Source organism: Trachypithecus francoisi, unplaced genomic scaffold (genome assembly GCF_009764315.1).
Source record: "Trachypithecus francoisi isolate TF-2019V2 unplaced genomic scaffold, Tfra_2.0 Lachesis_group7, whole genome shotgun sequence".
Taxonomy (NCBI): Eukaryota; Metazoa; Chordata; class Mammalia; order Primates; family Cercopithecidae; genus Trachypithecus; species Trachypithecus francoisi.
The window spans coordinates 55,444,347-55,460,673 of record NW_022681472.1 but is presented as its reverse complement, the minus strand read 5'-3'; the positions used below and the strand labels follow the sequence as shown (position 1 = coordinate 55,460,673).

The 16,327-nt window shown below is 39.2% G+C and overlaps 1 protein-coding gene across 6 annotated transcripts in view; it reads right to left on the bottom strand.

Moving 5' to 3' along the window:
• VPS13B (vacuolar protein sorting 13 homolog B) overlaps nt 1–16,327 on the bottom strand; it is an 869,883-nt gene that overhangs the window by 310,338 nt on the left and 543,218 nt on the right. For all 6 annotated transcript variants that reach the window (XM_033202375.1, XM_033202376.1, XM_033202379.1 and 3 more), the window contains exon 32: nt 3,878–4,004. In XM_033202375.1, coding sequence (XP_033058266.1) covers nt 3,878–4,004 — 127 coding nt within the window. The remainder of the gene's footprint in view (nt 1–3,877; nt 4,005–16,327) is intronic.

Below are 16,327 nucleotides of genomic sequence, written 5' to 3'. Positions count from 1 at the left end.
ATATTGTTATATGTGAACCTGATCCTGTCATTATGATGTTAGCTGGTTATTTTGCATGTTAGTTGATGCAGTTTCTTCCTAGCATCGATGGACCTTACATTTTGGCATGGTTTTGCAGTGGCTGGTATCAGTTGTTCCTTTCCAAGTTTAGTGCTTCCTTCAAGAGCTCTTGTAGGGCAGGCCGGGTGGTGGCAACATCTCTCAGATTTGCTTGTCTGTAAAGGATTTTATTTCTCCTTCACTTATGAAATTTAGTTTGACTGGATATGAAATTCTGGGTTGAAAATTATTTTCTTTAAGAATGTCGAATATTGACCCCACTCTCTTTTGGCTTGTAGAGTTTCTGCCAAGAGATCTGCTGTTAGTCTGACGGGCTTCCCTTTGTGGATAACCCGACCTTTCTCTCTGGCTGCCCTTAACATTGTTTCCTTCATTTCAACTTTAGTGAATCTGACAATTATGTGTCTGGGAGTTGCTCTTCTCGAGGAGTATCTTTGTGGCGTTCTCTTTATGTCCTGAATTTGAATGTTGGCCTGCCTTGCTAGGTTGGGGAAGTTCTCCTGGATAATATCCTGCAGAGTGTTTTCCAGTGAGGTTCGATTCTCCTCATCACTTTCAGGTACACCAGTCATACATAAATTTGGTCTGTTCACATAGTTCCATGTTTCATGGAAGCTTTGTTCTTTTCTCTTTTTTCTCTAAACTTCTCTTCTCACTTCATTTCATTAATTTGATCTTCAATCACTGATACGCTCTCTTCCACTTGATTGAATCTGCTACTGAAGCTTGTGCATGTGTCATGTAGTTCTCATGCCATGGTTTTCAGCTCCATCAGGTCATTTAAACTCTCCATTGTTTATTCTAGTTAGCCATTCATCTAATCGTTTTTCAAAGTTTTTAGCTTCTTCACGATTGGTTCGAACATCCTCCTTTTACCTCGGAGAAGTCTGTTATTACCGATTTTCTGAAGCCTACTTCTGTCAGCTTGTCAAAGTCATTCTCCGTCCTGCTTTGTTCCGTTGCTGCCAAGGAGCTGTGATCCTTTGGAGTAGAAGAGGCGCTCTGTGTTTTAGAATTTTCACCTTTTCTGCTCTGGTTTTTCCCCATCTTTGTGGTTTTTTTCTACCTTTCGTCTTTGATGCTGGTGACCTACAGATGGGGTTTTGGTATGGATGTCCTTTTTGTTGATATTGATGCTATTCCTTTCTGTTTGTTAGAAAAAAACTGTTTTAAAATTCAAATGGAACCAAAAAGGAGCCTGAATAGCCATGATAATTGTAAGCAAAAAGAACAAAGCTGGAGGCATCACACTACCAGACTTCAAACTATACTATAAGGCTACAGTTTCCAAAACATGGTACTGGTACAAAAACAAACACATAGACCCATGAAACAGGATAGAGAACTGAGAAATGAGACTGCACACCTACAACCATCTGATCTTTGATCAACTTGACAACAACAAGCAATATGGGAAGGACTCTCTAATAAATGGTGCTGGGAGTGCTTACTAGCTGTATGCAGAAAATTGAAACTGTACCCCTTCCTTACATCATATGCAGAAGTTAACTCAAGATGAATTAGAGACTAAAATGTAAAACCCCAAACTATAAACACCCTAGAAGAAGATCTAGGCAATACCACTCAGGACATTGGCATGGGCAAAGATTTCATGACGAGGATGCCAAAAGTAACTGCAACAAAAGCAAAAATTGACAAATGGGATCTAATTAAACTAAGGAGCTTCTGCACAGCCAAGGAAACTATCATCAGAGTGAACAGGCAATCTACAACATGGGAGAAAAATTTTGCAAATTAACCATCTGACAAAGGTCTAATATCCAGAGTCTATAAGGAACTTAACCAAATTTACAAGACAACCCTATTAAAAAGTGGGCCAAAGACACGGATAGACGTTTCTCAAAAGAAGCATACACGTAGTCACGTAGTTCTCGTGCCATGGTTTTCTGCTCTATCGGGTACTTAAGGACTTGTCTACATTGGTTATTCTAGTTATCCATTTGTCTAATCTTGTTTCAACATTTTCAGCTTCTTTGCGATGGGTTCAAACTTCCTTCTTTAGCTCGGAGAAGTTTGATTGTCTGAAGCCTTCTTCTCACAACTCCTCAAAGTCATTCTGCATCCAGCTTTGTTCTGTGGCTGGTGAGGAGCTGTGTTCCTTTGGAGGGGGAGAGGTGCCGATTTTTAGAGTTTTCAGCTTTTCTGCTCTGTGTTTTCCATATCTTGTGGTTTTATCTACCTTTGGTTTTTGATGATGGTGATGTACAGATGAGGTTTTGGTGTGGATGTCCTTCCTGTTCGTTAGTTTTCCTTCTAACAGTCAGGACTCTCAGCTGCAGTTCTGTTGGAGTTTGCTCGAGGTCCACTCCAGACACTGTTTGCCTGGTTATCAACAGTGGAGGCTGCAGAAGAGTGAATATTGCTGAACAGCAAATGTTGCTGCCTGATCATTCCTCTGGAAGCTTTGTCACAGGGGGGTACCTCACCGTGAGGTGTCAGTCTGCCCCTATTGGGGGTGTCTACCAGTTAGGCTACTTGGGGGTCAGGGACCCACTTGAGGAGGCAGTCTGTCCATTCTTAGATCTCAAACTCCGTGCTGGGAGAACCACTAATCTCTTCAAAGCTGTCAGACAGGGACATTTAAATCTGCAGAGGTTTCTGCTGCCTTTTGTTTGGCTATGGCCTGTCCCCAGAGGTGGAGTCTACAGCGGCAGGCAGGCCTCCTTGAGCTGAGGTGGGCGCCACCCAGTTCGACCTTCTCAGCCGTTTTGTTTACCTACTCAAGCCTCAGCAATGGCGGGCGCCCCTCCCCCAGACTTGGTAGTAACCTTGCAGTTAGATCTGACTGCTGTGCTAGCAATGAGGGAGGCCTCGTGGGTGCAAGACCCTCTGAGTCAGGTGTGGGATATAATCTCCTGGTTTGCCGTTTGCTAAGACCCTTGGAAAAGCACAGTAGTAGGGCGGGAGTGACCCGATTTTCCAAGTGCTGTGTGTCATGGTTTCCCTTGCCTAGAAAAGGGAATTCCCTTAACCCTTGTGCTTCCCAGGTGAGGTGATGCCTCGCCCTCCTTCAGCTCTTGCTCCGAGGGCTGCACCCACTGTCCTACATCCACTGTCCAACACACCCCAGTGAGATGAACCTGGTACCTCAGTTGGAAATGCAGAAATCACCCGTCTTGTGTCATTCACGCTGGGAGCTGTAGTTTGGAGCTGTTCCCATTTGGCCATCTTGGAACCTCCCCTATTATTACATTTTTATTCTAGGGATTTGGAGGTAATAAGCCATAGTGATCAGAATTGCAACCTGGATCCACCAATTAATGTTGGGTATGTTACTTAATGTGTTTTCACCTCAGTTTCCTCATCTTTAAAATATGTACACTAGTAGTATCTAATTCATAATAATGTTGTGAAGACTAAATAATCTATGTAGAACTCACGATGTAAGGTAATCTGATTATCTGTCAGTATTATTATTTTCACTAAAAAGAGACTGTAGTACTTAGGAGTGTAGAGGATGGAGTCGGACCAGGTGGTTTCACACCCTGCTCTGCTGCTTACTATTTGTGAAAATCTGGGTAGCTTGGTTAGCTTTTCTATGTCTCAGTTTTGTCATCTAAAAAATAGGGATATCAGGAATAACAGATAAGATTATTATGAGGATTAAATGAGTTATTACAAGGAAAGCAATAACTGAAGAGTACTACAAAATCCATAAATGTTAGCTATGATAAGAGCCATTATTATTAATCAGCTAATTTGAAGTCCTATTGGCTGAAACTGTGGCAATCCCTAACATACAAAGAGGAGCAATTCTATTATTTAGACTAAAATAAAATCAAAATTATGTTCTAACCTCAGTATGCAGATTTTCTGGAGAAATGATTTTGGTGAAAATGATAGCCGGTGCTCCAGTTATTCGGACAGAAAAATCTGTCAAAATGGGAGTCAAAATTGCTCTCCTTTCTTGATGCCGCCGTATGCTAAAAGACAGAGTGGAAGATTATTAGTCATTTCATTTTTTTCAAAGATAATTTTCATTAAATTTGTCCAAGTCTTTGTACTACAAACATGTATGGCAAAATTACATTATTATTTTGAGAGTGCCTATTTGCATATTTTACAGTCATCGTTTCTTAACTTCAATTCCATAAGATTTGTAGAAGATGATAACATCTTGAGAAATTCAGATGTAATTAAGCAATTTCATATTAGTATCATCCCAGAGCTTTTTAACAAATTTTTAAATGTTTACTTCTTGTTCTTGCAAATAGTTTCACATCACTTTTGTTACCAACAATCTTACTATTTTTTAGAATTTTTAATTTCCTATTTTTAATATCTGACCTTCTATTTGATAACTGCTGTCTTTCTGACCTCATTAGGGTCATGAGCATATCCTTTTAATCTTTTAATTCTTTTCTTTTTAAGGTCTAAGAACAATATTAATCCATTTTTTTTTAAGACAAGGTCTTGCTCTGTCACCTAGGCTGGAGTGCAGTGGTGCGATCATGGCTCACTTTAGCCTCAGTCTCCTGGGCTCAAGTGATCCTCCCACCTTGGCCTCCTGAGTAGCTGGGACCACAGGAATGTGCCACCATGCCTGGTTAATTTATTTTTGTATTTTGTAGAGACAAACAGTCTCCTCATGTTGCCCAGGCTGGTCTTGAACTCCTAGGCTCAAACAATTCTCCTGCCTAGGACCCTCAAAGTGCTGGGTTTACAAGTGTTGAGTTACCATGCCCAGTTGTTAAGGTTTTTGTGTGAGATATTAAATGCTTCCTGAAAACAATCTTGTATGTGAACTAGGGACTGTTAATAATCCCATTATTATCTGTAAGGAAATGAAGTTCAAGTACTGGGCTAAGGCTACACAATGAGAACAAAGGTTCCAGAATTGGACCTGGAGGGCAAGTTGACACCAAAACAGCTTTTGGCCTCTATTTTAGTTCTTCTTTATATATTCCCAGCTTTGATCAGTTACTTAGCAGAATATTTTTACCTGACATTTAAAATTATTAATAATTTCAAAGGAAGTACATGGTAAAAGATGAAATTGGAAAACATTATTGAGAAAGCAAAAGTGGGCTGGTACAGATCTTCAAGTCCACGATGTATATGATTACTTTTTATTTTATCAACCAATATACATTTATGTTTTGTTAGCAAGCTATACCTCAAATTTTCCTTCAAGCTATTAACTTAATATTCCTTTTAAATATGCCCTTATTAGTCCCTTATATCATAAAATGATAAAGTTGAAATCAGAGAATTGGCATAAATTATCTCATGAAAAAGCCTAGTTAAAATTCAAGTCTTTCTACACCATTTTTTCTTTTTATCAGAGTAGTCCAGAGAGTACTCTGGTCTTTTGTTAAACTTGCAATGAGCAGAGTTCTATATGGTGTTTGCCAAAAAAGCAAATTGGATCATCTGGTTCTATGACACATAAGTATTGGATTTCAAGAAAGTCAATTTTAAAGAATTAAGAGATCTGGCGAGTAGAGAGTAACAGGAGGAAGTATTAAAATCTGTGACTATAGAGGAAGGATTGAGATCCTGTGAGACACCATAATTATAGCCTAATAGCTCAAATTCCATAAAATGACCAATGTGAGAAACATGTAACATCTGATGTGCTCTCATAAGGGAGTGCTAAAATATATGATATATTAAAAATAACTTAAAATGGAAAAGTTGGCAGGGAACCAAATAAGAGCAAACACTAACGACCAAGGGCAAGGAAAAAAAAGGTACTTGTCCATATTATACATTTTTCTCCATCATGTGATAAATTAAATCAGTGACACAAAATATGAAAGCCCTGTGACCTTAAAAGTAATAACAAAATATAAATGTCAATAGTCTTATAAAACTATAATTTTTCTGGTATACAGTATTAACTTTTATGATATCTCTGGTAAATATTTGAGGTAACGGTAAATATTTAAAAAAATCATTAAAAATCTTTACAGATTCAAATATTTTCAGGAATAAATTCAAAAGAAAAACAAAAAAGAAATACTAAATAACTACAATGAAGAATTAAATTCTGGCAATATTTTACCATATAACAGTTTAAGTTTCAAAATTCAAAAGGAGGAACTAAAACACAAAGTATTAACTAAGGTTGTTAATGACCTTAGGGTCATTAAATTGAGAGGGTCAGCACTCTTAATGAATCAAGGGAATAGAGTTTTAACAGCTATTTGAGATAAGGCAAGGATTTTTAAATGAGCTGCCTAGATCTGGGGCCCCTGAAGGTCCAGAAAAACATCACACCATCAGAAACCAGAAAGAATAAGAAAGTGCCTGTCTTGGCAAGAGAACTTGTTGAGCAAACAAATATCGCCCTGGAAAATTAAAAATAATGGGAAATATCCCATGTGTATTAAGTGGCTCTAACTTATATTACCTGGGTGGTCCTCAAATACCCATTCTGTTATTTATACAGCAGTAGCATCAGAACTTTGATAACCCTGGGACATCTGTCAGAAACAGATGGAAAACCTCCCTAGAAAACATGTCCTCAATGACAAAAAGGATACTCAAGGGAAAAAGATCATTGAAGATAAGCTCCTAATACAAACCATTTTATATACAAAAAAAAAACTTTATTAGCAAGAGGAAAATTAGATCCTATTTTCAAACGCATTATCAAGAACTTTTGATAATAAAATTTTGATAATAAATTACAATAAAAATTTTGTTTAAAATTACTAAAGACATATAGAATTAAAAAACATAAGAAAAAAAGCAAGGCACTATTAAAAAGCGCAAATCAGGTTTGAAAAAACAACCAAAGAGAATTTCCAAAAATAAAAAATACAGTTACTAAAGTTAAAGACATAATAGGTGGGATAAATAGTATTTAGATATAGCTTAAGAAATAATTAGTAAACTAGAAATACATTTGAGAAAATTCCAGAATGTACTAAAATAAATTTTTAAATGAAAAGTTTAAAAGGAAAATGAAGAGACATGGAGAGATGAGTCCAACATATATAACTAGAATTCCAAAATGAGAGAACAGAAAGAAAGGAAAAGAGAAAATACTAAAGAAAACATGGCTGAGGATTTTCCCAGAAATTACGAAATATAAGAATTCATAGACTCAAGAAGCACAATGTGTCCTGGTTCAGACAAATACAAGGAAATCCACAAGTATACATATCTTGATGAAACTGCTGATCACCCATGATGACGAAAAGATACTAAATTCAGCTGGAGAAAACAGATTACACCATTCCAAGGCACACAGGGTTAGAGGAGCTGTGGAATCAATATTTTGCTGATGTACTCCAATATAACAGTGGTTTAATATATGTCTATATTGTCCATATAAACAAAGAAATGGTATAATTATCTGTACCTATCATGTAATATAGAGGATTATGTCCATAGAAATTTATTAAACCCTCGTTGAAAATAACAAAACATTGACTATTGTAAGATTCTAAGCAAATAACAGAAAAATAATCATGTGAGTTGGCAAAAGTTCTTCTAGTAAGCTTTGGGAGGTATAGATCGTAAAGAAAAAAAAGTATAGTTCTCTGAAATTTTTACTAAGCAAGAAGGCACAGGTGTATGCCACATGCACTCAAGAAAACACATGTGTCAGAAAAGCTGTGGTCATCTTTCTTGGACTCAGAATATTTACACTAAGGTTCTTCTGCCCATCTGTCATACATTTTGGTATGCCTTTGTGGGAAATATGAAAGTTTAGGAACCACACTTCAAAAACTGCATATTATGAAAGACCAGAAGGAGGAAAAGTGGTACCAAGGTTCCCAAGATATTCCACCAAAAAAATCAGAATAAGAAATGCTAGATGGTCTGTGTGCACAGAGCAATTCTTTCTTTTTTTTTTTTTTTCCTTCCTTCTGTGTGTGAGAAAGGGTCTCCCTCTGTCGCCCAGGCTAGAGTGGAGTGGCATGATCTTGGCTCACTGCAACCTCTGCCTCCTGGGCTCAAGTCATCCCAGTACCTCAACCTACTAAGTAGCTGGGGCTACAAGTGTGTGACTCCACATCCGGCTAATTTTTGTATTTTTTGACGGGGTTTCGCTACGTTGCCCAGCCTGGTGCACAGAGCAATTCTTATGCAACGTAAAGATTTTCTTAGTATGGCATTATGGCTGAACTTTAGATGGAAGACACTAGAGCAGAAGATACTTAAAACTTGTGGTAATCACCTGAGACTATCTCTTACAGTAGTTATTCCTAAATATGAAAACAGTAATATTCACAAACATTTATTATAAATAATCTGCTACCTGGAAAACTATGTGTTACATAAACCTATTCCTAGATATTCTTCTATTTATATTAATGGGAGGCATAAAGGTAAATAATTTAAATCCTATAGGAACTTAAAAAATGAAATAGTTGGCCAGGCACGGTGACTCACGCCTGTAATACTAGCACTTTGGGAGGCTGAGGTGGGCGGATCACCTGAGGTCTGGAGTTCAAGATCAGTCTGACCAACATGGAAAAACCCCATCTCTACAAAAAATACAAAAATTAGCCAGGCGTGGTGGTGTGGGCCTGTAGTCCCAGCTACTTCGGAGGCTGAGGCAAGAGAATCGCTTGAACCCGGGAGGCAGAGGCTGCAGTAAGCCAAGATTGTGCCACTGCACTCCAGCCTGGGTGACAGAGCAAGACTCCATCTCAAAATAAAAACAAAAAAAAGGAAAAAAAGAAATAGTTATTGGTATATATCCATTTAGAGGCTTTTTATTTCAACAGGGGCACTATCCAATGGCTTTCAAATGCAATTAAAATAAAATTCAAACTCCCTCTGACTTACAAAACCATTCATTATTTAGCCCTTCTCTCCCTAAAACTCAACTGCTATTACTTCCTTCCTCCCAGCCAGGCATGATCCCTTAAACGTGCTCAATTTGTCCCTACTCCAGTGTCTTTGCTCTTCCTGAAACACTCTCAGCAGAAACACTCTAGGGGTGTTTGAATGGATAGCTCATTTTTCTCATTCAGGTATTAGAACGGGTCTTCCCTGAGCTGCAATCTAAGGAAATTTCCCAATTACTCTTATTATGTAACCCAGTTATATTATTTGCATAGCATTTATCACTCTGAAATTGAGAAATATGGATTAAGGGCTCCCTATGGTGCCAGGTCTTTGCTGGTGCTGAGACAGCAATGGCAAAATGGGTACATAATGCTGTTTCTGAATGTTCAGAATTCAGTTTAGCAGGAAAGATAACTAAACAAAGTAATCATAAAGTATGATAAGTAGAGTAATAAGGAAAGTACAAGGAAGTGTGGAAATACTTAATAGGGGACCTAATCTTTTATCTCAAGGTGCTGAATATACAGAAAGAATTAATCTATAAAGGCATATAAAGCATCTTGTGCACAATGCTACAAGAACTACAGCTTGAAATGAGGATGGTTCTTAAGGTGCATTTAAAGAAAATATCAGTATAAATTTAGTTTGGCAAAATTAAATAATATTAAAATAAAATATTCTCATTCTTGAAAAAAAAAAAGGCAACATAAACTTTCCTGCCAAAACAAAAGAATAAAACAAAGGTTAATATATTTGTAATGGAGATCACAAGTGCCACGTGTATTTATTACAATATTTAGAAGACAGTTTTATGAGCATACTAAATTAAAATATTAACTTAATTCAATCTTACTGAGATGTCCAATGGATAATAGCTTTGATTCCAGTTGTTTATATCTATAACCTGAAACTCCTGGTCATCTAATTTTACTTGTTAGACCTTTTCAAAGGAAAAGCATCAAAAAAAAAAAAAAAAAAACTTCATGGAAGAGGGAGACACTAGAGGTATTGCTGAAAGTTTCTCAGAGAAAAGAACATTAGAAATTGTGTGCTGAGGATTTACATAGGAATCCACTAAGGAAGAGAAAGTCAGGAGATTTTCAAAATTTCATTTTTAAAGCTTCAATAATATGGCTGGGCACAGTGGCTCATGCCTATAATCCAGTGCTTTGGGAGGATGAGGTGGGAGCATAGTTAGAGCCCAGAAGTTGGAGGTTACAGTGAACTATGATAACGACATAGTGAACTATAAGTGACACAGTGAGACCCTGTCATTCATAAATAAACCAGTAACCTTTAATAGTATGTACTGTTGTACCAGTTACAGTGCTCACAGAATTATACAGGATAATGTATAAAAGGTAAATGTTGTACATATGCTTTTAAAATACATTCTTGATATAATCCTGTTTGGCCCCTTCTCTTAAAAAGAAAACACCGTAGCTAGGCACAGTGGCCTCTCAGCACTTTGGGAGGCCAAGGCCAATGGATCACCTGAGGTCAGGAGTTCAAGACTAGCCTGGCCAACATGGTGAAACCCTATCTCTACTAAAAATACAAAAATCAGCTGGGCATGGGGGTACAGGCCTGTAATTCCAGCTACTCCGGAGGCTGAGAAGAAGGAGAATTGATTGAACCCAGGAGGCAGAGGTTGCAGTAAGTCGAGACTGTACCACTGCACTCCAACCTGGGTGACAGAGTGAGACTCCATCTCAAAGCAAACAAACAAACAAACAAACAAAAACAGAAAAAAGAAAACACTATAGGAGGGAAACTGGCTATTTACAGGCTTTGGTCAGTTGGGTTTCAATGAATCAAGGCATTATCTATCCATCCATCTTAGCTGTAAGATGACTGTAAAGTAACTGAAAATATATGCTACCATGATGATTATATACAATTTAAACATTTTCTTATTTTTTAGTGCCTACTGTATCAGTCAGTAACTACACTAAGATATAAAAAAGAGTAAGACCAAGCAAGACAGGATCTCTGTTCTCTTATATCTACACCATCTTTTTATATTGCCATAGGACACTCTCAGCCAACATGTAAGGAAGAAGATATATGCTGGCTGCTAAGAATGAAAAACCAACTGCTCCCTCCTGTTGTATCATGAATCGTTTAGCCTTCACACCCACTTTCCAGGAACTTTTTAAGCAAGAAGAAAAATTCACATTTTTCATGTAAAGGCATGGGAAGGTTTAAGGAAATTATAAAATCACATCATTCAAGTAGGTTTAGGTCAATCTAGGCATTAACCTACAAAGTATGAAAATTAGACTAACTTCTGTAATTTTGCTTAGGTCTTAACTTGACGTCCTCACAAATTAGTAAGATAAAAGTGATGTTTTTCAGGTTGAAAATTCAAAACAAAGAAAACTTTTTTCCTTCCATATTCCTATCGATAATTTCAGGTGCAATTCTGGAAAAAATCTCATGTTTGATTAATCACTAATCAAACTATGCTGGGGGCCCTGTGCAGTGCGAACATTTGGGAAATAGTCTAAAAAATAAAAATAAAAGAGATCTAAGGACACAGAGAATAGTCACAATCTCTCAGAAATAAAGCTAGAAATATATGGTTTAGAGATTTTAATGCCTACACATAACCATAGTTCCCCATATTCAATGTTACCAGTTCTGAGAAGTATAAGACCGATGAATTTTAGGAATATGTCATGTCAGATTCCAAGTCAGCTTGCTAAGCAAACATAGTAACAACAATTTTAAAATTCTATGTGTGTAAAAAGAGCCCACAGAGTATTACATGTAATTTGTTATGTGTATATAAAAATATTTTAACAAACAAATATGCTGTAACTATTCTTCTGACAATGAAGTTTAAAAGATAAATTACCTAACAAAATCAAGTCAGAGATACGAACAGATAAAAGTATTATGATAAAAACAAAATTATTTACCTTTAAGTGTACTTTTGCAAAGCCGATTAGAATTATATCTTTAAATATTACACATAAGAAAAGTATATCAATATTAACTTGGAGAATTAAGACTTACTGGTACTTTCAAGTAATTATAAGATAAACTTTCCACCTCCCCCTAAAGCACTAGTGGCCATACAAAGCAGCAAGCCACTTGAATGTGCAAACTACACATGGTGGACATCAGTACATTTCCTCAGATTATAAAATAAACCCAGATGTAGCAAAAATGGTTGCTAAGAGAAAAAGAAAAAGAAAGTGATTAGCTAACAACAGACTTTAGCACAAGCCTACAAGGTCTGAGCCTTGAGCAGAAGAAAAGTAGTTGACTAGTAAGAGGAAGGAAACCAAGGTTCTACACATAGCTCTATTTTTTGTGACACTGGACAAGCCAAAGAACCACTTCACATTTAGTTTACTGTAGTAGTTTTTGTTTTATAATCACTTCCTAAGAATAATTCAGAGTTTAGAATTTTGCAAAAGAGGAACCTTAACAAGATTTGGAAGATGGAGGGAAATAGTAGCCAATATTCTCTGCAAGTCTTCATGTTTTAAATGCGGTGAAAGACCAATGGAAAGGTGCTGGCAGATTCTAGCTTGTTCTCACTTTTCCTGGCTCTGTGACCACTTCCTCTTCCTGACCCTTGGCTCTGCTGAACAACAGCAACTGCAGCCTCCCGGCCTTACCCCAGATGCAGAGGCCACAGCCTCCCATTAATGTCTACCAGCCTTCTGGTGGTTTCAGTCCACCAGCTGGATGTGCTGCTGGATGTTTCCGAGGTTCCCTTGAAAGCTCCCAAGTTTTTAACCAGGTCAAGTGCTTCAGGAGGGTTGGTTGTGACTTTGATCCTTCAACTCCCTCTTCTGGACCCTTACTTGTCAGCTTTTTCCACAACTGGGTAAGATTTTATACCTAAAATGAATCTCTTATTCTGTAATACTCTATTGGTTCTGCTGCCTTAATTAAACTGTGATATATTCCTTTGGATGAAAAAAAATCAAAGTTTTAGGAACAGAAGATCTTCAAGTTTTAAAATCTGAGGATTCTCTATACTTAACTTCCCTACTCCCCACTCCCTGCAACATACACATAGAAGCACATCACAATTACAGACAAAATTTGAGTAATGTACCCAGAGGAATGAATGAAAATCATCATTAAAGGTTGCCGTTTAATATTGGTCAGGGAAGTAAACACATTATTCCTCACTATATCTTTGGAATTTCATCTACAATACCTATTCAGAAACAGAATTATATTAAGGTCCTATTTATATGTCTGTCAAGATTAATCATCAGAACTATGCTACAACATATCTAAAATTTTATGTTTTTAATTGAATGAATATCTCTCATAAACATTCACATTCAGTCTCTTGATTAGTTGGCTCTACTTAATCATCACTCTGTCATTAATTAATTTAGCCTTTATTTGGTATCTGTTATGTGCCAAGCATGACATTATGTGCCGGGTAAAACATGCCACACGTTCATACTTCTGGCCTCTGAATCTACTGCTTCCCTGTTCAGAATGCTCCCTCTACTCTGCAGGCACCCAAACTTTGTGGAAACAAGTTCAGAAGCCATGCACTCTGTGAAACCTTCTCTGAAACCCCATCCATAGAGTTAATCATTCATTTCTTTTCTTTTTCTTTTAAAAAGAGAAATGAATGACTCTTTTGTACCTATGTCAACTTTGCATTAATTTATCTTTTTGCTTACGTGCCTGTGCCTAAGATCTCCTATGTATGTGGCATATATTTATTTTGATTTGGATTTGTTTCTTCTGTAAGCCTAAGTATGCTATATTTGTCTATTACAGCATTCTCCACACTATAACAGTTAAATAGCAAGTCTGTTTCTTTGACTGGATGCTGAACTTCTTACAGGACATATATTAGAATAATATTAGAAATTATTTCATTTTGTTTCTCCAGTGTAAAAGACCTTCAATGGCATACACTAGACATTCAAAAGTCTTTATTTTTTATTACTCATTTATTTATCTCAGACAGGGTTTTGTTGTGTTGATGAGGATGGAGATGAAGTGACATGATCATAGCTCAGTGCAGCCTTGAACTCTTGGGCTTAAGTGATCCTCCTGCTTCAGCCTCAAGATAAGCTAGGGCCATAGGTGCATGCCACCATGCCCTGCTAACTAAAAAAATTTTGTTGTTGTTGAGACAAGGTCTCACTATGTTGCTTAGGCTGGTCTTAAACTCCTGGTTTCAAGCAGTCCTCTCGCTTTGGCCTCTCAAAGTGTTGGGATTACAAGTATGAGCCATCAAAAGTCTGTTAATTTTTGACCACACACAGCCATCAAAAGTCTGTAAATTTTTGATGAGGGTGACAGGATCATTCAATGGGGAAAGCCTAGTATCTTCAGTAAATGATGACAGAACAACCGGAAACCCATATGTTAAAAAATGAAGTTGGACCTTTATCTCATACTGAGAGGTGACAACGTGCTAGCAGTCCTGGCTCTCGGCGCCTCCTCAGCCTTGGCATCCACTCTGGCAGCGCTTGAGGAGCCCTTCAGCCCGCCACTGCACTGCAGGAGCCCCTCTCGGGGTTGGCTGAGGCCAGAGTCGGCTCCCTCTGCTTGCGGGGAGGTGTGGAGGGAGAGGAGTCCTCGGGAACCGGGGCTACGCAGTGGCCCGCGTCCAGGCCAGCACGAGTTCCGGCAGGCACCGGCCTGGCGGCCCCACACTTGCAGCAAACGGCCTGCGCTGCTGGCCCAGGGCAGTGAGGGGCTTAACACCCGGGCCAGCAGCTGTGGTGGGTGCGCCTGTTCCCCGGCAGTGCCGGCCTGCGGGGGCTGCGCTCAAGTTCTCGCCTGGGCCTCAGCTGCCTCTCCATTGGGCAGGGTTCCGGGCCTGCAGCCCGCCATGCCTGAACTCCCCCCCATGGCAGTGGGCTCTGGGGCAGCCCGAGCCTCCCCGACCAGCGCTGCCCCCTGCTCCATTGCGCTTGGTCCAGTGGACTGCCCAGGGGCTGAGGAGTGCGGATGCATGCCGCTGGACTGGCGGGCAGCTCCGCCCGTGCCCTGGGGGCGGGATCCACTCGGTGAAGCCTGCTGGGCTCCTGAGTCTGGTGGGGACTTGGAGAGCTTTTATGTCAGACTGAGGGATTGTAGACACACCAATCAGCACTGTAGCCCAGGGTTTGCAAGTACACCAACCAGTACTCTGATTACTTAGTATCTAGCTAACCTAGTGGGGACTTGGAGAAGCTTTAATGTCTAGCTAAGGGATTGTAAATGCACCAATCAGCACGCTGTGTCTAGCTCAGGGTTTGTAAATACACCAATCTGTACTCTGTATCTAGCTAACCTAATGGGGACTTGGAGAACTTTTCTGTCTAGCTAGAGGATTGTAAATGCACCAATCAGCACCCTGTCAAAACGGTCCAATCAGCTCTCTGTAAAGTGGACCAGTCAGCTCTCTGTAAAATGGCCCAATCAGTGGGATGTGGGTGGGGCCAGATAAGGAAATAAAAGCCAGCTACTGGAGCCAGCCAGCAGCAACCCGCTAGGGTGCCCTTTGACAGTGTGGAAGGTTTGTTCTTTCCCTCTTTGCAATAAATCTTGCTCCTGCTCACTGTTTGGGTCCATGCTGCCTTTATGAGCTGTAACACTCACTGCGAAGGTCTGCAGCTTCACTCCTGAAGCCAATGAGACCACGAAGCCACTGGGAAGAATGAAGAACTCCAGACACGTTGCCTGTAAGAGCTGTAAGACCGCGAAGGTCTGCAGCTTCACTCCTGAAGCCAGCGAGACCATGAACCCGCTGGGAAGAAGGAACAAACTCCGGACACACCATCTTTAAGAACTGTAACACTCACTGTGAGGGTCTGCAGCTTCATTCTTGAAGTCAGCGAGACCAGGAACCCCCCAATTCCGGACATAATACCATCAACAAAAAATTGACATTATAAAAAAAATTTTCTAAATCATATATCTGATAAAGGTACAGTATCTGGAATAAATGAAGAACTCTTACAACTCATCAACAAGAAGTCAAAGAACTCGATTAAAAAATAGCCAAAAGGCCGGGTGCGGTGGCTCACACTGGTAATCCCAGCACATGGGGAGGCCAAGGCTGCTGGATCACTTGAGGTTAGAAGTTCGAGGCCAGCCTGGCCAACCTGATGAAACCCACGTCTACTAAAAATACAATAATTAGCAGGGCACAGTGGCAGGTGCATGTCATCCCAGGTACTTGGGAGGCTGAGGCAGGAGAACGGATTGAATCCAAGAGGCAGAGGTTACAATGGGCTGAGATCATGCCACTGCACTCTAACCTGGGTGACAGAACAAGTCTCTGTCTCAACAAAGCATGGGGTGGGGGTAGTGGGGGCAAAAGACAAGCTTTTCTCCAAAGAAAATACACAGACAACAAGCACACAAAAAGCTACTTGAGGTCATTAATGATTACAGAGATGTAAGTGAAAACCACAAGGATGTACCACCTCACACCCAGTAGAATGATGTGTTAGCTTACCAAACAAATAAAAAAACAAAGAAAAGTAAGTATTGATAAGAATGTGGA